Source organism: Piliocolobus tephrosceles, chromosome 10 (assembly GCF_002776525.5).
Source record: "Piliocolobus tephrosceles isolate RC106 chromosome 10, ASM277652v3, whole genome shotgun sequence".
Classification (NCBI taxonomy): domain Eukaryota; kingdom Metazoa; phylum Chordata; class Mammalia; order Primates; family Cercopithecidae; genus Piliocolobus; species Piliocolobus tephrosceles.
In genome coordinates this window covers 102,688,213-102,709,670 of record NC_045443.1, presented here as the reverse complement: position 1 = coordinate 102,709,670, position 21,458 = coordinate 102,688,213, and the positions used below count along the sequence as shown (strand labels likewise).

Sequence of the window (21,458 nt, the reverse complement as noted above, 5' to 3'; positions counted from 1 at the left end):
TCACTAATTCATCACTTTATGATACAGTTAACCAACATTTTAAATTGAAATTCTTCTTTTCACAGGACTCTAATTATGGGAGATAAGAAAGCTGGGTTTTCTGTTTTCTGGGCTGATGATGGCTTGGATACAGGACCCATCCTTCTTCAGAGATCATGTGATGTTGAACCCAATGATACAGTGGATGCACTTTATAATCGGTTTCTTTTTCCTGAAGGAATCAAGGCCATGGTTAGTATATTTTGCCACCCAGAATTTAGTAAACCTTTAAAGTTTTGAAAATATTTTTTCTTTTAGCAAGAAATTATCCATATGAATTTTCACCAAAAACTTAAAGTTTAAAAACAAAATTAGATTTTTTTTTAACTAATGGGATGGTATATTTAGGATGGAAATCTGAACTTTTCAATTTCTTAGTCTATGAAACTGACTTGTTTTTCTGAGAGCAGTGATCCAATGGATGCAGTATTATTTGAACTGCTCCATTCTTTTGCCAAATACTTGAATCTTCAACCCTGCCTATAACGATTAATTGTAAAGAAGTATATTGAATCTTAAGAAATATTGCTACGCAATTTGTTATGGAAATTTAAAAGTACTTTAAATTAGCCTCTGTAACAGGGTGAAATTTGGTGTTGCTGTATTTATTCAGAGGTGCTCTCGGGTAAAAAAAAAAAAAATCCCAAAACATGTATACCATCAAATAAAAATATTGAAATACTTGCCTGTAAAAATATTGAAAGCTTTAGCCAATAATTTTGATGTCATTTAATTTTTTTTCAGAGCTAGTATGAGAGAAGTAGCAAGATTATATACAGTAGTAGCCATTGATTTAGGAGACAGGAAAGCAGTGCTTTGCTTGTATCATTTAATGATTAAGAGAGCAGGGCTTTGATGTCAGAAGGACCTAAACTCAAGTTTCCATTCTACCTCTTCTTTTTTGTATGATCACAGGCAAGTCACTTAGCCTCTGTAGCTTTGGTTTCTTCATCTATGCAGTGTGGATAATACCATCTGACTTGTAGGGCGGTTGTGAAAATTAAGTGACACTATTTGTGTAAAGCATCTGGCCCACGGTAGCTGCTCACAAAATGATCATTACAATCAATATAGCATTCTGTGTGTTCAGTGATATTTGCTGAAGCCCAGATTCTAGACCTAGCTATAGCCTAGATGGAGGTGGGTGGAATGAGCTGTAAACTTGGCTCTATTCCCCTGTGGCTATGAGACAGTTTCCTCAGGTGTAAAACAGTAATAACAATATCCACCTTGCAGAATTCGTGTTATGTTTTCAAGGGATATTTTACATAAAGTAGCTACCGCAATGCTTGTCAGGATGGACCTGAAGAAATGGTAGTTATCATCATACTCTTGACTCTCTGAACAGATTTATAGGTAGTAATTCTGTTATGCAGAACCTTTAGTCAAATAGACTATGCCACTGTTGATCATTGGGCTGTAACACAGGTGACGTCTTTGGCCTTAGGTAGAAGCTGTCCAACTCATAGCCGATGGAAAAGCTCCTCGTATTCCTCAGCCAGAAGAAGGGGCAACATATGAAGGTATCCAGAAAAAGGAAAATGCTGAGGTATTTATATCAACTCAGTAACACATCTCAGAGTTCATGGCCCTCTACCTTTCAGTAGTTCCCCACGTACTATGATCTTGCCAAAAGGTAAGCCAGCCTGCCCTAGCCCTACCTGTTAGAGTAGACAGGTGGCCAGACATATGCAGGAGAGGGGAGTCCCCTAAAGAAAATAAAGTCTGGGAAGACTCACCCCTGAGAGACCACCCAAAATTTGCATATTAATAGTATCTCTAATGCTGGAGTGGGTGGGCACTTAGTCAAATGTGCATAGAAAGGAGAGGAGATACTATGCAAACAAACAAACAAGCAAATAAAAACCACCCAGAAACGCCTCTTAAGTCTGCTCAATATTCCTTCACTCTGCAGTTAAAATGTCAAAATAGTGCTAGCTACATGCTAATGAAAAGGGCAAAGGGGATATTCGTTTAAAAAATATGTCATGCTAGGTGCGCTGGGCACAGTGGCTCATGCCTGTATTCCCAGCACTTTGGGAGGCTGAGGCAGGAGGATCACTCGAGGCCAGGCATTCAAGACCAGCCTGACCAACACAGTGAGACCCCTGTCTCAAAAAACAAAAAACAAAAACCTGGAGCCATAAGTACAGCTTAGGGCAGAGAAAGAAATTCCAAAAAAATATATATATATATATACAGATGCAGTAGGTATAGATTTGGCCACTATACAACCTTCCTGTGGTAACGATAGTAAACAACACAGGCATTAGGTCATATTCATATCCAAAACCAACCCACACATACACACCAACTAATAATATGGGGGGTCCTGTAAATCTGAGACAAAATCTAGGTGCAGACAAAGGAGAGAGCTAAGACAGACACAAACAAACTAGACAAAAAAAAAAAAAAAAAAGGCAGAGACTTACCAGAGGTGGGAACTTCAAAAAAAAGTTCAACCTAATAAAAACCCAACATAAAACTCTCCAACAGCTACTGGCCTCCTCCCCTCAACAGCCTGCTCTACGTCATCTTTACAAAGCATACTGTCCCTTTAAATAACCCTCTGCTTTTTATTTTCCTTCAATAAAGTCTCTTTTTTACTAAATCAGCCACCTGACAAAATACTCCAAATAAAACTAAGAAGCAAAAATTCCTTTACTTCCCAATAACATACTCGTTTCTGCCTCTGATGACGAGAAGCGTTTTTATTGCCTTTGAGGTTCACAGCCATAGGAGGCTCAGCCTGTGTTTTGTGCCTACCTAGATTTCTTGGGACCAGTCTGCCGAAGTTTTACATAACTGGATTCGAGGTCATGATAAAGTCCCTGGAGCCTGGACAGAGATAAACGGACAGGTACGTTCTACGGACCACTCCCCCCACCCACCTCCCCGATTATTACCTTTGTAAGAGATAGTACAGGCAAATCTGGGCTTCGCATGGTTCTTCCTTGGTCATGAGGCGGGTCTGTGATTCACTCTCCCCTTTACTCAGCATATATTGAGCATTTATTGTGCAGCAGACGCTAAATCCGGTCCCTGACCTCCAGGAGCCTGCAGTTCTATGGGGAGTGCAGAGAAGTGAATAAACACTCTCAGTGCAGTACGATAAACGCCATCATGGAGGCTGAGACTCAGGTATATTAGGAAAGGCTTCCTAGAAAAGTTCACTGCTTTGCTTGAACCTTGAGAAGAGTTAACCAGGTTGAGAGCAAGACAAGTAGGCGAAGCCCCAGAGATAAGAGACTCCAGCACCTGGTCAAGGACTTGCAAAAGGAGTTCAGTGAAGCTGGGGTCTGGACTGTGAGGACAGGCATGGGGAGAGCTGAGGCAGGAGAGGCGGGCAGGGGCCTGAAGGGTCTTCTATCCATGGGTAATTGACTCAGGCCAGGCTGCCAGGTTTCACCTCTTCCAGGAGGTTTCCTGATCTCACATGCCCAGCCTGGCAGGGTTTGATGGCTCACCTCTGGGTTCCAGCAACACTCTGCCTACCTCTGGTATGGCACATCATATATTGTGAGGGTCTCTTTATTCCCCCCAATACTAGCCTGTGAACTCCTTAGGGGCAAGCCCTTCATGTGATTGTCTTGATAATCTGAGCAGTTAAGCAGGAGTCTGGGTACATACTAAGTGCCAATAAAAATCCATGGGCTCGATGGGTGACCAAGGGAGGGAGTTTAGTGTAATGGTTGAGTGCAGGATCTGAAGCCAGAATGCTTCTATGAAAATTTACTGTGTAACCTCGGGCAAGTTTCTTAACCATTGGGTGCCTTGGTTTCCTCATTGTAAAATGGAACTAATAATACTGCCTCCCTTAGGTTACGGTTAATTGTGAAGATTAAATGAGTTGGCCAGCCACGGTGGCTCACACCTGTAATCCCAGCACTTTGGGAGGTCAAGGTGGAGGATTACCCGAGGTCAGGAGTTCGAGATCAGCCTGGCCAACATGACAAAACCCTGTCTCTACTAAAAATACAAAAAAAAAAAAAAAAATAGCTGGGTGTGGTGGCATGTGCCTGTAATCCCAGCTACTTGGGAGGCTAAGGCAGGAGAATCACTTGATCCCGGGAGGCAGAGGTTGCAGTGAGATCGCACCACTGCACTCCAGCCTGGGTGACAGTGCGACACTGTCTCAAAAGAAAAAAAAAAGAATTAATACATGTTAACTCATTTAAGTACTTAGCCCTGGGCCTAGAGTATGTATTCAACAAAACATTATAGCATAATCATAATAGGCACCATATATGATAGCTGATCATCCTAGAATTGCAATAAAAACTCAGTCAGCCTCAGTGTCTCTTGGTTACTGTCTGGATCCAGTCCTTTTTCCATGAATGGACTCACAAAGCACCCTGTGCTTCTCATCACTTATCACCCTGCACTGTAATAGTCTGGTTACTACTGTGCATTACCCATCACCGATGCCCACTCCCAACACCTCCCCACCCACCCAAACCCTACCTTCAGGCTGTAAAGGCTGAGAGCTTTTGATCTCGTTCACCTTTGTATCAATGCGAATATGTGATAAATGCATATTCATGTCACCTGGATGTGGGGCATTTTGGACTCTCCAGTGACATATTCACAGACTCTTTCTTGCCTTGTGTCATTTCCATCGATGTTTGAGACAGTTTCTCCCATTGTGGTGTCTCAATTTTATTACAGATGATAATATGAACTTCAGCATTTTTGCAGAGAATGATGCTTATACATACCGCTATGAACAGCTTTTCTCCTGATTTGACAATCTGTGTTTGATCTCTTTACTAGATGGTCACTTTCTATGGCTCAACATTACTCAATAGCTCTGTGCCTCCTGGAGAACCACTGGAAATTAAAGGTGCCAAGAAGCCTGGTCTCGTTACCAAAAATGGACTTGTTCTTTTTGGTAACGATGGAAAAGCAGTGAGTGTTCAATATGGCTGCCTATGAAATCACCTTTTGATTTTCTTCTATAACCCAAGATATTAAGGGAATAGCTATCACAAGTTAATCTGGCTTTGCACTGGGATATGGGGAGGCTAGGACATCTGTGCCTCCATTGCTGGCTGGGGAGGAGCTGGCTCTGAGTGCCCTGATGGAGATGAGGTGTCTCAAGATAGACCCCCCAGATCTGCATAGGCTGCCTTGTGTAAAGTGGAGAGAGGAATTCAGTGGGGAGATAAGGATGTGAATCCCTGCTTTCCACTTTCTGGTCTTGGGCAGGATGATTCTTCCCTTTGAGTCTGTTTTGCCATCTATATGACAGAGAGGAGAATCTCATCTGTCTGCCTTCCCAGTGCCAGATTCTGGGAGGGTCAAGAGAAATGGATGTGGCCCTCCTCAGATGCCCCTTGCCACTGATCCACCAGGCAGGTGCCACCTACACTGCCTATGCTCAGGAGGGTTGGCCTTGGGCCTCAGAGTGCCCTTGCGAAGCTTCCCAATGAAGCATTCAAAGGGAATTTGTACCTTACAGATATTTTCCAGTTGCTGCAGGATAAATCAGTTAAGACTGTAGGCTTAAGAGTCCCGCTAGTTCCGGGTTCTACTCCCAGCTCTGTTGCTTACTATCTGTGTGGCACTGAGCAAATTTCTGAACCTCATTGAGCCTCCCTTTCTGCATCAGTAAAATGGGAATAATAATGGCATCCGCCTCCACTGGCATTTATGAAATTAGGTAAGATCCTTCAGCACGTGCATGCATTCTTTTTTTAGTATATGTGCTGCCAAAGCAAGCACTTATCCATGCATTCTTGAGTGTGGTGCAGAGCGAGTGCTCAGAGGCAGCAGCTGCAGAATTGCAGCAGCACTAGTGGTGTCTGTTATTTTCACAATAGATTCTAGTTCAAATACCTACATCCCAGTGTCAAATTTACCAGGACTTATTTGCCATTTTGAGATGTACCTATCCCTGGACCTCACTTTTTCCTTTCTGCTGCCATTATTCAAATGCCATTTCAGCCCTTTTACACATAATGGTGAATGCTTTTAATCCATATTTTTGTATTTTTCCAAATAAACTTGCCCTTATATGCATATAATCTATAGGACTCCTCCCGCCAGCCTCACTTTTGTATTGTCTTAATCCTCAATTTTTATGCTTGTTTTGTTGCTATTTTGTAGCTAATGGTGAGAAATCTGCAGTTTGAAGATGGAAAAATGATTCCTGCTTCTCAGTACTTTTCAGCGGGTGAGACGTCAGTGGTAGAACTGACAGCCGAAGAGGTGAAAGTGGCAGAGACTATCAAGGTGAACACATGATGACTTTAATCGTACTGTTACCTTGGAAAACTGAAGCATGTTTGTAACTGGTACCATCAGTCCTCAAAGTAGTGGGATCAGACCGTTATTTCCTCTTTTTTTGTATTAGCTGCAAGAGGAAATCAACCTCCAAATTGATGTGCTCAAACACAGTATATACAAACTGATTTTTCACATAAGACATCCAAGGCAGTTCCAGGTTGGCACGAGGGTTAGGGATGAAGTCATTCAGGAACCAGTTTCTGTTATTTTCAAGGTCTCCCTGGGGGGTGTCTCCATTCCAGACAGCCAGAAGGGCAAAGGAGCATGTAGAATGGTGTGGAGGTTTACATGGGCTAGGACTGGGGTGGTGCAGGTCACTTCCACTCTTGTTCATTGGCTTCATCTAACCTGGAGAGGTGCTGAGAAATGTGGTCCAGCTGTGTGTACAAGTTGAAGAGGGAATTGGTTTGGTAAAGAGCTAGCCCAGTCTCTGCCACATTGTTCTACGTGGCACTTCCCTCTTAAGAGTTTCCTTTTTGTGTAGGTCATCTGGGCTGGAATTTTAAGCAATGTCCCCATTATTGAAGACTCAACAGACTTCTTTAAATCTGGAGCAAGCTCAATGGATGTTGCCAGGTAAAACCATGACCTTATTGACTCACTAGGGATTCCCTCACTAGAGATTTTGACTTTGGCTTTGACAGTGAAATCCACACACATCCTTTGTTCTGGATGTGATTACCCTATCATACCTATCTATGACACATCTTTTTTTTTTCTGAGATGGAGTTTCACTCTTGTTGCCCAGGCTGGAGTGCAATGGTGCGATCTCGGCTCACTGCAACCTCTGCCTCCGGGGTTCAAGCAATTCTCCTGCCTCAGCCTCCCGAGTAGCTGGGATTAAAGGCATGTACCACCAGGCCCAGCTAATTTTGTATTTTTAGTAGAGATGGGGTTTCTCCATGTTGATTAGGCTGGTCTTGAACTCCTGGCCTCAGGTGATCCGCTTGCCTCAGCCTCCCAAAGTGCTGGGATTATAGATGTGAGCCACCGTGCCCGGCCAACACATCTTTATTCTTTATCTTTTTTGCTGTTGTTTCCACGGTCAAGCAGATATATCTATCTATTTATTTCTCTTTGTTGCTAACCAGAAGTTGTTTTCTTTTCTTTTTTTTTTTTTGAGACGGAGTCTCGCTCTGTCGCCCGCGCTGGAGTGCAGTGGCCGGATCTCAGCTCACTGCAAGCTCCGCCTCCTGGGTTCACGCCATTCTCCTGCCTCAGCCTCCCGAGTAGCTGGGACTACAGGCGCCCGCCACCTAGCCCGGCTAGTTTTTTGTAGTTTTTAGTACAGACAGGGTTTCACCGTGTTAGCCAGGATGGTCTCAATCTCCTGACCTCGTGATCCACCCATCTCGGCCTCCCAAAGTGCTGGGATTACAGGCTTGAGCCACCGCGCCTGGCCCAGAAGTTGTTTTCATATCTTCCGTATACCTAAAAAAGCAACCCTTAGAATTGTTTGCATCTTTTAAAAATTTGTCCTTCCAGTTTCTTAGCTAATTTTCCTCCAATATGACATCATAATTGAGAAGCTCTGGGTGAGAATGCTAACAGGGAATTTCCTACGCAGCCTGATCCAGAATATTATCTGAATAATATGTGTTACCTGATATTAATAATATTACCAGAATAATATGCGATACCTGGTATCAATTATGCTTTCCCCTAAATCTTTTTTCTCCTATCCCCACCCCCCTACAAATTACCCCGTAAGATAGATCTAGAATGAGGGTTATCAGGCTACTTGCAAGGACAATTGTAATCACCCAATAGTCAGAATTTCTCTACAGAGGTTTAGAGCAAGTTGAAAGGGCTGGAGTCCCAGAAAGCCTCTATTGCAAGAAAACAGGACCAGGATCCTACTGGTGCAGCATCTTGCAGAGGTGTTTTTCTTCGAGTAACGCGGATAACAAGACAGCTGGGAGCTCACCAGGGACTGTGCAGTCCCTTAATGGTGGGTACAGAGAATAGAAGCTAAGAGGATTTGATCCCAGGCCACATTGTGGCCATTCACTAATTAAACAAGGCAAAAATGTTCCTCCTCTTGACAAAATCCTTCATATTGACAAAGCAATGTTCCTGATGAATATTCTATCTATTCACTCATTTACTTAACAACACTGATTTAACACTTACTACGTGTCAGAAACAGTTTTAGCACTGGAGATACAGTATAAACTAGACAAGGTCCCTTTATTCATGGAGGTTTTATTCCGGAAATCAAAAACAATCATTTCAAGAGCACAGAGTGTTTTCAGAAGTCAAGAGTTTTGGCTCCTCAAATTATAGATTTCTCAGCTGTGATTCATGAGTTCCCAGAAACTTCTAATTAGCTTAACTAAAGATTTCAATACTATATTATGATAATTATTACAGATAGGGCCTCACTCTGTCACCTAGGCTGGAGTGTAGTGGTGTGATCACAGCTCACTTGCACTAGCAGCCTTGCACTCCTGGGGTAGCCATCCTTTCATCTCAGCCTCCCTAGTAGTTGGGATTATAGGCATGAGCCATCACACCTGGCCTCAGTACTGTATTATTATTATCATTATTTTGAGACAGAGTCTTGCTCTGTTGCCAGGCTGGAGTGCAGTGGTACAATCTTGGCTTACTGCAACCTCTGTCTCCAAGGTTCAAGCAATTCTCCTGCTTCAGTCTCCCAAGTAGCTGGAATTACAAGTAAACGCCACCATGCCCAGCTAGTTTTTGTATTCTTAGTAGAGATGGGGTTTCACCACATTGGCCAGGATGGTCTCTATCTCCCGACCTTGTGATCCACCTGCCTAGGCCTCCCAAAGTGCTGGGATTATAGGCGTGAGCCACCACACCTGGCCAGTACTGTATTATTAATACTTTTTTTTTTTTTTTTTTTGCTAGCAAGATACTCCTGCAGGAATTACTCATTTTCTGTTTGAGTGTCTGGCTTACCATAATCATCTGATATTATTATCTTGATTACAAAGGTATCATCTCTTTTAGAGAATAAAATGATGGAACCACAACCATGGTAGACTTTCTACACGGTACCTCGTACACCACTGCTATTCAAGAAATGTCAGATAACAGCTGTAATTTGACAAACTAACAGTGGAAATCAAAGGATTGGAAAGGACTTCAAAAATTGTATTGACCTACTGCATATGGTTCTAGCTAGTACCTATGTTAATTACACAATACAAACAAATGTCCATCTTATACTTCTAAATTAGAGAAAATATTCTACAATATGACATTCATCTCTCACAATCTTTACAGTTAAGAAAGTGTCTTTGTTTCTTATTCTTTGAGTATATATGAAAGGAAAGGAGTTGACTTTATATGCTCCTTGCTATCTTGCTTGTAAGTAATTAAAATATTTTTGCCTTGATTTCTTTTATTTTTAGTCACGGATAAAGTTTAAAAAAACTGCCACTGTCCTGCAAGATATATTTTTAATTTCTTGCCCCTAGTCTTATCAATTTCTCTGATGAGTATCACAGAAGATCTCATAGGATATAAATAGGCATGCGACGTAAGTCTTACCTCAAAACAACTTGACAAATGCGAATAACAGTCTTCCTAACTCCTTTTAAAAATCTAAGTAACGCGAAGCTGGTTCTTACTTTAAGGCTGGTTGAAGAGATCAGACAGAAATGTGGTGGGCTTCAGTTGCAGAATGAAGATGTCTATATGGCCACCAAGTTTGAAGACTTTATCCAAAAGGTCGTGAGGAAACTGAGAGGAGAAGATCAAGAGGCGGAGCTGGTTGTAGATTATGTAAGCTTTTCCTCGATGTTACAACCCTAAATCAGTGAGATCCATACACTATAAAAGACTGCTGTGCCTGTTGCCCATTTGTTTTTATATTTATGACCTTTAAAAAACAACAGCTTTACTGAGATTTAATTCAGATGCCATAAGATTCCCTTTTAAAATGTGCATTTTGGTTGTTTTTTAATATATTCACAGGGTTGTGCAACTATTATGTCATTCCAATTTTGGAACATTTTCATCATCCCAAAAAGAAGCCCTGTACCCATTGGGAGTCATTTTTTACTCTTCCAGGACAACCTCGTACAAAAAAAGTTCCAAAATTGGATAGCATGATAGTTCCTAGAAAATGCAAATCTCTTTTCTGTCTCTCTGGATTTGCTTCTTTTAGAGATTTCGTATAAATAGAATCATATAACACGTGGCTTTTTGCTTCTGGCTTCTTTCTCTTAGCATAATGTGTTCAAGGTTCATCCATGTTGTATCATCATTTCATTCCTTTTTCTGGCCAAGTAATATTCTATTGTATAAATATACCACAGTTCGTTTACCCAGTCATCAGTTGATGTACATTTGGGTTGTTTCTACTTTTTGGCTATTACGAATAATGCTATGAAAAACTCACATAAGTTTTTGCATGAACATATGTTTTCAAGTCTCTTGGGTATGTACCTAAGCGTGGAATTGATGAGTCATATGGTAACTCTATGTTTAACTTTTTTGAGTAACTGCCAAACTGTTTTCCAAGTGGCTACACCATTATATAATGCCACCAATGTATGAGGGTTTCAACTTCTGCATATCCTCGCCAATATTTGCTCTCGTCTGTCTTTTCTCTTTTAGCTGTCCTAGTGGGTGTAAAGTGGGGTCTCACTGTGGTTTTGGTTTGTATTCCCTAATGACTACTGATGTTGAGCATCTTGTCATATACTTGTTGGCCATTTGAATTTCTTCTTTGGAGAAATGTCTTTTCTTTCAGATCCTTTGCTCATTTTAAAACTGGCTTGTCTTTTTATTGCTGAGTCTTTAGAGTCCTTTGTCTATTTTAGATACAAGATCCTTATCAGATATTAGATCTGCAAATGTTTTCTCTCATTCTGTAGATTTGCTGAAAACTTTGAGTGTCCTTTGACACACAACAGGTTTTAATTTTGATGAAGTCTAGTTTATCTACGTTCTTTTACCACTTATGCTTTCTATATGTCTTGTCTGACACCTTTTTATTCCTCTACTTCTCCTTCACTGCTTTCTTTTGTGTTAAATATGTCTAGTATGCCTTTTTAATCCATTATTTTTCTTTTTGTTGTTGTTGTTGTTGTTTTTGAGATGGAGTCTTGCTCTGTCGCCCAGGTTAGAGTGCAGTGGTGTGATCTTGGCTCACTGCCAGCTCCACCTCCTGGGTTCACACCATTCTCCTGCCTCAGCCTCCCAAGTAGCTGGGACTACAGGCACTCGCCACCATGCCTGGCTAATTTTTTGTATTTTTTTTTCTTTTTTTTTTTTTGAGATGGAGTCTAGCTCTGTTGCCCAGGCTGGAGTGCAGTGGCGCGATCTCAGCTCACTGCAAGCTCCGCCTCCCAGGTTCACGCCATTCTCCTGCCTCAGCCTCCCGAGTAGCTGGGACTACAGGCGCCTGCCATCTCGCCTGGCTAGTTTTTTGTATTTTTTAGTAGAGACGGGGTTTCACCGTGTAGATCAGGATGGTCTCGATCTCCTGACCTCGTGATCCACCCGTCTCGGCCTCCCAAAGTGCTGGGATTACAGGCTTGAGCCACCGCGCCCAGCCAATTTTTTGTATTTTTAGTAGAGACGGGGTTTCACCGTGTTAGCGAGGATGGTCTTGATCTCTTGACCTTGTGATCCACCCGCCTCGGCCTCCCAAAGTGCTGGGATTACAGACGTGAGCCACTGTGCCCTGCCTTAATCCCTTATTTTTAATTTTACTGTATTTTAAGCTATTTTCTTAGTGGTTGCCTTGAGGATTATAATTAACATTTTTGCTTAAAATGGTCTAGTTCAGATGAATAACAACTTAATATCAATAGCATAGGAAAGCTTTGCTGTAACATTGTTGTGTACTTCCCTAATTTGTGCCATTATTGTCATACGAATTACATCTTTATATATCATGAGCCCACCAACACAGTTTTATAATTACTGCTTTATGAGGCTGTATTTTTAATGATAGAGTTAAAAATATATTTATACCAATGTTGATATTTACCTATGTAGTTACCTTTACCAGTACTCTTTATTTCTTCATGTGTATTCAAGTTAACTGTCCAGTGTCCTTTCATTTCAACTTGAAGGAGTCTTCTCAGTACTTTTTGTAGGCCAGATATGCATGCTAGCAATCAATTTTCTGTTTTTGTTCATTTGGGAATGTTTTAATTTCTCCTTCATTTCTGAAGGTTATTTTTATTGGGTATAGAATTTTTGGATGGTATTTTTCTTTTATCATTTTAAATATTTCATCATATTGCCTTCTGGCCTTCATGGTTTCTGATAAGTCAACTGTTAATTTTATTAAGGACTCTTTTGTATGATGAGTTCCTTATGTCTTGTCGTTTTTGAGATTTTATCTTTGTTTTTTGATTACTTGTTATGATATGTCTAGGTGTGGGGCCTTTGAATTTTCCCATCAGAATTTGTTGAGCTTCTTGAATTGTGCATTCTTGAAATGTGCAACTTAATGTTTTTCATCAAATTTAGGAAGTTTTCAGCCATTCTTTCTTCAGATATTTTTCCTTTTCCTTTCCCTTCTCCTTCTCCTCTCCTTCTGGGATTCCTTTTATGCATGTGTTGGTATACTTGATGGTGTCTCATAAGTCTCAGAGGCTCTGTTCATTTTTCTTTATTCTTGTTCCTTCCTGTTGTTCAGGCTTTTATTTACCTGCTTGAATTTGCTATTGGGTCCCTCTAGTGAATTTTTTATTTCAGTTATTGCACTTTTCAACTTCAGCATTTTTATTTGGTTCTTTTAAAAATAATTTTTATCTCTTCATTGATATTCTCTGTTCGGCAAGACATTATTCTCTTACTTTCCTTTAATTCTTTAGACCTGATTTCCTTTAGTTCATTGAACATATTTACAAAAGCTTATTGAAAAGCTTTCTTTAGCAAATCCAGTGTCCAGGTTTCTCTAGGAATGGTTTCTATTAGCTGCTTTTTTCCACCTGTGTATAGGCCATACTTTCCTGTTTCTTTGCACATCTTATAATCTTTTGTTGACAGGTGGTCATTTAAAAGAATAGAATGTCGTAACTCTAGAAAGCAGACTTTCCCCTCATCTCCCTTCACAACGTTTGTTGCTGTTGCTGCTGCTGCTTTGTTGTTATTGTTCAATGACTTTCTCGATAATTCTGTAAAGTCTGTATTTTTTATTGTTCGCCACCACTGAAGTCTCTTTTCAGTTACCTTAATGGTCAGCTAATGATTGGGCATATATTTTCTTATACACCTTCAGCCAATAAGTCTCCCAGCCTCTGCGAGGGGGCTCTGTGTGTGTGCTGGGATACACCTTCAGTGCTCCAGCAGGCAGTTTACAGCTCTGCCTTAGCCTTCACACTTCCTGCCTGCACAGGGCCTCAAGAGTCATCAAGAGTTAAGAGATAAGGGACTTCTGAGGTCTTTCCTGGCACGTGCATAAGCCCTGCATGTATATTGGGAATCTTCTGGATTCCCAGGAATATGTCAGAGCTTTTCAATGCCTCCAATGGATATCTCATTCCCAGTTATTCCTCTTAAGTTTTTTGGTCAGCCATTTGTTAGTGGCTGTGGGCAGCTGAAATATTAAATAATTGCCACTGATTATTTTTGACAAATGTCCCAGGAATAGGGATGTTTGTGCATAACAAGCTCTGAGTCAGATCAAATAAAGACAAGCCCAAGCCAGGCATAGTAGCATGTGCCTGTAGTCCCAGCTACTCAGGAGGCTGAGGCAGGAGGATCACTTGAGTCCAGGAGTTTGAGGCTGTGATGCACTTGATCACACCTGTGAATAGCCACTACTCTCCAGCCTGGACAACATAGTGAGACTCTGCCTCTAAAGACAGAAAATCTCTGGGAGTGGAGCTTTTCAGGGAGCTGCCAGGCAGGCCAAATAGTAATAGTTCTTTGGGATGAGGCTTTTGAAGAGCTCCAAACCCATTTCATCCCCACCAGGGGCTACTAGGCTGCTGGTTTTCACAGCTACCATACTTGGAATGATGTTGGTTTTTTCAAGGCTATGGCAGAGCTTGTGAGAAAGATGGGAATAAGGCAGTTAATACAACATAAAGCTCACTTTTCTTAGTGTGATTCAGCTATTCTTCTTGAAATGGATTATTGCAAGCCTTTGGTTAGTTTCCAGAGTCCTGAGAGAAGTCATTTTTAACAATATTTTCTAGTATTCTTATTGCTTTTATGAAGGAGTAGATTTTCAGAGGTCCTTACTTTACTGTCCCAGAAGTGCTTCTCACCCATTTGTTTTTAATAAGAATTAGGCAAATCTGGAAAGCAGTTTAGCATCATCTGGTTAAGAACATGAATTTTGGAGTCAGACCAACCTAGGTTTGAATCCAAGTATCATGGCTTACTAGCTGTGTGACCTTGGGCAAGTTACTTAATTTCCCTAAGCCACAGTTTGCTCCTATTATTACCCTCCATTATTATTACCTCCATTATTATTATTTCCTCCATTATTTTTACCCTATTTATAGAGTATAATTTGATTCTCCCAACAATTCTCTGTGGTGCACATTATTATTATTACTCTAGAGATTGGGTAATTATTATTATCACCTGCAAAACATTCTAGTATGCACATAACATGAAATATGTCTTCTGTTACTTGACTCATATCACCCAATTTATAGGGTAATATTATATAATAATAATATATTATGTAATATTATTATATAATAATATATTATGTAATAATATATTATTATATAATAATATATAATATTATGTAATAATATGTTATATAATAGTAATATCATGTAATAATATTATGTAATAATGATAATATCTACCTCAGAGAATTGTTAGGAGAATCAAATTAGGTGCTATATGTAAGACATTCAGCATATTCCCAGAATGATAATTTAAGAAAAGTGGACTGTTTGTAGAGACTGAACACATCAATTCCCATGAAATTTCCTTCATTATATCCCACAGAAACACAACGGAAATAACTCATAGATCATGAGCACTCAGTGTGGGAAAAGGCAAGAGACCGTTTTGCTATTTTTTTGTTTCTTTTTAAAGCACTGACAATTCCTCCCTGTGAAATAATGTTTTAAATAATTAAATTTCCTTTTGAATACCTAGCATTGATATATTGCCTCGGTTTTCCTCCCAATAACTGTATGAAGCCAGTATCATTATCCCCATTGCATTGTTGAAAAAAACTGATCCTCATCAAAGATCATTGACTAACCTCAATTTGCTTGCCAGCCACTGGCAGAGAGTACAATTTAGGCAACACATGTGTAACAGACAAAAAGTGAAAACTGAGAGGAACTTAAGGAAAGCAAACTTAAAACGGCACCAGTGTAAAAGGAAACCTATTGACAAAGGCATTTTCAAGGATTTCAATGAAAGCAATAGCTGCACTCCACCAATGCTGCCACTAGATGGTGGTGTTTCCATTATCTAGAGGTCTTGTGAGTTACCTTTCACCTGTTAAGAAAGAAAATCTGAAATCTGTATAAAGCCTGGCCTAGAGCACTTCTGTCTTTACAGCTTCTACCCTCCTGCCCCAGTTGCCAAGGCAAGCATCTTGAGACCCAAATCTCACATATGCATGTCTTCTGTATGGTTGGAACTAGAATTTGACTTCTCCCTCTGCATTCGTGAATATGCTTCTTTATTGCTGTTTGACACCAGATTAGTAAACACGGAAATCCATTGACTCTATTAATATAATTCTCTCAGGTTTCAAAGGAGGTCAATGAAATGATGGTAAAAATGCCGTACCAGTGTTTCATAAATGGACAGTTCACAGATGCAGACGATGGAAAGACTTACGACACTATCAACCCAACGGATGGATCTGTGAGTAATTCTGTAGTGTTAGTAGTGATCACTGGTGGTGGATTTTTAGTTTATACACCGTTGTAAAAGAGGCAGTCTTAAGAAGCCCATTAATTCTCTCACTCGGGCGAGGTGGCTGGCGCCTGTAGTCCCAGCTACCCGGGAGGCTGACGCAGGAGAATGGCGTGAACCCAGGAGGCGGAGCTTGCAGTGAGCTGAGATCCAGCCACAGCACTCCAGCCTGGGCGACAGAGCAAGACTCCGTCTCAAAAAAAAAAAAAAAAAAAAAAAAAAAATTCTCTCACTCTGCCTCTAAGCACTTCATGCAAATGTACTTCACGCTTTTCTTTCAAAGACTCAGTTCTGGTACTAGCCGCTATTAACTGTAGTAACCTATTTTATAGAACATTTATGATAAATTTAGACAGGTAGCTTTACCTATAAACATCAAAGGCACTCATCTGCATAGAGATACATGTGAAAAAATTTTTCAGACTTTGAAGACTCATGGCAAGAAATTCAGCTTTCCTAAGGCACTGGAAGAACTACAGAGTCTTCTGTCTTCCTAAATGTGTTCTTCCATAAAGTAGTATGACATGAGAAGTACCAAATTTCTGGTTCACAATTTTCATATTAAAATTGTTCTTTTTCTTTACCGTAGTACTGGATATACTCATTTCTCATCATAACATTTTTTAAAAAATCAGTAAAACTCTATTTTTTCTATTAATACAATATTAATTCCAAGAACCATATTTTCATATCTCTCATGTGACCTATTTTTACTTACCTTGAAATAGACAATATGCAAAGTATCCTATGCTTCTTTGGCGGATGTTGATAAAGCAGTAGCAGCAGCAAAAGATGCTTTTGAAAATGGTGAATGGGGAAGAATGAATGCAAGAGAAAGAGGAAGATTGATGTACAGGTATTTTTATTTTTTATTTTTCAGAAAAGTAATTCTGGCCGGGCGCGGTGGCTCAAGCCTGTAATCCCAGCACTCTGGGAGGCCAAGACGGGCGGATCACAAGGTCAGGAGATTGAGACCATCCTGGCTAACACGGTGAAACCCCGTCTCTACTAAAAAGTACACAAAAACTAGCCGGGTGAGGTGGTGGGCGCCTGTGGTCCCAGCTACTCGGGAGGCTGAGCCAGGAGAATGGCGGAAACCCAGGAGGCGGAGCTTGCAGTGAGCTGAGATCCGGCCACTGCAGTCCAGCCTGGGAGACAGAGCTAGACTCCGTCTCAAAAAAAAAAAAAAAAAAAAAGAAAAGAAAAGTAATTCTGGTAGAGATGGGGTTTCACTATGTTGGCCAGGTCTCAAATTCCTGACCTCAGGTGATTTGCCCGCCTCAGCCTCCCAAAGTGCTGGGATTACAGGCGTGAGTGGTGGCACGTGCCTGTAGTCCTAGCAACTCCGGAGGCTGAGGCAGAAGAATTGCTTGAACCTGGGAGGTGAAGGTTGCAGTGAGCCAAGATGCACCACTGCACTCCAGCCTGGGCAAGAAAGCAAGACTCTGTCTCAAAAAAAAAAAAAAAAAAAAAAAGATAAGAAAAACAAGTCTACTACCTTTGGATATTGGCTAACATTGCCAACATTTTAAAAATTCCTGCAAAACATTCTGGTATTCACCTAGTATGAAATGTCTTCTGTTACTTGACTCATATTAAATCCTATATATGTTGATTATGTTAGTATTGCTTGCCCCAGGCAGGTCCTAGCTGGAAAAGAAGTTTAATAAAGAACTGTTTACAAAGACGTGGGCTAGGTCAAAGAAATCCAATAAAGGATACTGAAACATCCAGGCAGGGCTAGCAGCAGGGGGAAGCTGCTACGTCTTCAAGGTCTGAAGGGATAGGAGAAGGAGCTATTACTGGAATCTGGCAAGATCTGTAGCTATAGGAGAAAACCACACTCCAGTGGAGGGGCATGGCAGCTTCTGAACCACAGTCCTTCAGCGAGGGAGCCATGGAATCCAATTCCGCAACCACTTTTTCCTTCAGTTCACCAATCTTCTGTGGGTGCCTCCCAGTGGCCTCTCACTGGCCAAGCCCAATGGGAGAGCAAGGGAGCCAGTGATGTAATCTATAAAGGTCATTCACCAGGGTCAAGGTCACAGAGCAGGGTGGAGAATGGATACAGAGTGGCAAGTGGAAAAAAAATATCCAGTACCCCGTTGTTTAAAAAAAAACATTTTATATCAACTTGATCTGTAAGGAATAGGAACAAGGAAGAAAAATAAGGACTGAGAAGAATATTTTAAACCAGTAATGAAGGATGCCAGGAGTAACTAGATTCAATCATAAATTCCTTTTGCTGTTTACCTAAAATCCAATATTTGACCTAGATCAATAGATCTCTTAGAGCAATGATATGATTTGGCTGTGTCCACACCCAAATCTCATCTTGAATTGTAGCTCCCATAATTCCCGCGTGTCATGGGAGGGAACCAGTGGGAGGTAATTGAATCATGGGGGCAAGTCTTTCCTGTGCTGTTCTCATGAAAGTAAATAAGTCTCATGAGATTTGATGGTTTTATAAAGGGCAGTTCCCCTGCACATGCTCTCTTGCCTCTTTCCTTTATAAATTACCCAGTCTCAGGTATGTCTTTATTAGCAGCGTGAGAACGAACTAATACAAGTAAGATCTGGAATGAAGATTGTGGGAGGGGGATTTCAAGCTGGACTCTAGGGTGGCCCCAAAGGAACAGCTCCGAGAACCACTACAATACAGAAGAAAAACAAATAGAGAAGTTGACCACAAAAGATGAATTTTTACTGTATCGTAGTCATTATACAGTCCTGCACTTACCTTCCCATAAAACCGAACACCAAACAGAAATCTGTTGTAGTGTTTGTAATTCATTGTGTACGTTGCTATCTTGTCTCTTCAGTTAGTGTTGGAAATATTTTTGTGCCAACTGGAAATCCTCAAATGTTCATGGGCTCTCAGAAGGTGTGGGTTCTGGGAATGTGGTTCCAGTGACTGGTACTGGCTCAATCATTGTTCCACTTCTTACGCATAGATGAGGCAAATTATATACGCTTCCAATACCCTCTGCTTCTCCTTTGTAATTCTTGAAACAAATGACTTATGAAATTATTTGTTTAATGTCTTTCTTCCCTACTGGACCATGATCTCCATAAGGGCAGAGATCTGATCCATATGTGTTTACCTCTGAATCCTCCATCATTAGGATACTGCATTGTATGTAACAGGAGCTCAATCAATACTTGTTGGATTTATTTCTTTCACTGACCACACAGACTTGCAGACCTACTGGAAGAGAACCAAGAAGAGCTGGCAACCATTGAAGCCCTTGATTCAGGGGCTGTCTACACCTTGGCTCTGAAGACTCACATTGGAATGTCTGTGCAAACATTCAGATATTTTGCTGGCTGGTGCGACAAAATTCAGGTAAGCACAAATACTATTTGTTCTGAAAGAAAAAGGGATTAACATTGATTAGTTTGTACCAGGCACTGTGTCAGATCCTCTTTTTACGTAGATTTTTTTACACCAACATAACAGGGTTGTCTCGGTCCATTTTATGCTGCTATAACAGTATACCTGAGACTAGGTAATTTATAAAGAACAGAAATTTATTCTCTTACAGTTCTGGAGGCCGGGAAGTCTAAGATAAAGGTGCCAGCAGGTTTGGCCTCTCGTTTTAAGATGGTGCCTTATAGTACATCCTCTGGAGCAGAGGAACGGCGTGTCCTCACCTGGCAGAAGAGTAGAAGAGAGTGAACCCACTCCTGCAAGCCCTTTTTATAGCGGCATTGATCCGTTCGTTAAGGTGGAGCCCTCATGACCTAAACACCTCCTATTAGGCCCTGCCCCCAAACACTGTGGCATTGGGGGTTCAGTTTCCAGCACATGCATTTTAGGAGACACTTTCAGACCCTAGCAATGGTTATAACAACTACAGGAAGTAAATGGATAGCTCTTATCCCCTTATTACATGTGAGCAAACAGAGGCTTGAGGACATGGATGCCTTTCCTATAATTTGTAGCAAGTAACCCATACGACCAGATTTGAACTCAAGATTTTCTGAATCTAAAGTCTAATGACATTCTTTGCACTTTACTATAATATCTCCTGAGGGTGTTGAATATTTTTCTAGACATTTTGGACAAGCTTAGTATCATGAAGGGTGTACAAATTCAAATACCTACAGAGGCCAGAGAGCTACCATAGATGGTAGAAGAAGACTGAGTATAAGAAAAACTGTCTTTGAACATGTGTCCTAGGAGAAATAAATTTTAAAAAATTTATTTATTTTTTTTCTTTTGAGACGGAGTCTTGCTCTGTCACCCAGGCTGGAGTGCAGTGGCGCCATCTCAGCTCACTTCAACCTCTGCCTCCTGGGTTCAAGCAATTCTCCTGCCTCAGCCTCCCAAGTAGCTGGGATTATAGGTGTGTGCCACCACGCCCAGCTAATTTTTGTATTTTTAGTAGAGACGGGGTTTCACCATGTTAGCCAGGCTGGTCTTGAACTCCTGACCTCAAGTGATTTGCCTGCCTTGGCCTCCCAAAGTGCTGGGATTACAGGCGTGAGCCACTGCACCCAGCCAAAAAAAAATTTTTTTAAGGAAAAATTTGATAAAGACACAGGAATAATAAATAAATATTTCATTTTCCTTTTACTATATAATAAATAGCAAACATGGGGTGATCAATGGCAACAACACTAGCTCCAGCACTGGGGATATAAAAGGGAGAGGTAGGGCTTGTAGCAAACTGCAGTATGCATGTTCCTCATAGACCCATAATAACCACTGCAGTACCAGTTATTGCAACCACATTCCCAGCAGCAAAAAGAAGCAAGTGAGAAAGGGGGAGTGGTAAGAGGAATTTCACAAAGCATTCTTACCTTCCCAGTACCTTTTGCTCATATCCCTCCTTGACCATCTCTATCTGCTAAGGAGACTGGGAAACATCGTATTTCAGAACTGAGTACACTGCTGCCAACAATGTTAATGTACAGTCAGACAGACCTGAGTCCAAGTCAGCTTTGGCCCGTATCAGCCAATGTTGTTAAAGTTGTTTTATCTCTCAGAACCTTACTTTCCTCCTCTATAAAATGGTCACAATAATACATACTTTGCAAGTTATGTTTTGAGGACTAGAAACAAGTATTTGTACACTACAGGATTAGACAACTCTGCAACATAGCAGGTTTGCACAAAAATGAAGTTTTTATTGTGATTCAGCCACAAAGTCATGCATATATTGATATTTACTAATGGTAGTTCAGGTCCATCTCTTATCCCCAGTTATGAAATCCAAATAGCTCTGAAACCTGAAAATTGTTTGATTGGTTCAAACTCATTTGATGCCAAACCCTGACTTGAATGAACA

The 21,458-nt window shown here is 40.8% G+C and overlaps 1 protein-coding gene across 2 annotated transcripts in view; it reads left to right on the top strand.

Moving 5' to 3' along the window:
* ALDH1L2 (aldehyde dehydrogenase 1 family member L2) overlaps positions 1–21,458 on the top strand; it is a 66,026-nt gene that overhangs the window by 15,980 nt on the left and 28,588 nt on the right. Inside the window, exons 4-13 of one of the 2 annotated variants that reach the window (XM_023208934.2) lie at positions 66–231; positions 1,487–1,588; positions 2,810–2,899; positions 4,813–4,947; positions 6,148–6,273; positions 6,812–6,903; positions 9,933–10,080; positions 15,994–16,113; positions 16,893–17,020; positions 19,360–19,510. In XM_023208934.2, coding sequence (XP_023064702.1) covers positions 66–231; positions 1,487–1,588; positions 2,810–2,899; positions 4,813–4,947; positions 6,148–6,273; positions 6,812–6,903; positions 9,933–10,080; positions 15,994–16,113; positions 16,893–17,020; positions 19,360–19,510 — 1,258 coding nt within the window. The remainder of the gene's footprint in view (positions 1–65; positions 232–1,486; positions 1,589–2,809; positions 2,900–4,812; positions 4,948–6,147; positions 6,274–6,811; positions 6,904–9,932; positions 10,081–15,993; positions 16,114–16,892; positions 17,021–19,359; positions 19,511–21,458) is intronic. The other variant, XM_023209013.1, reaches the window with a different exon arrangement.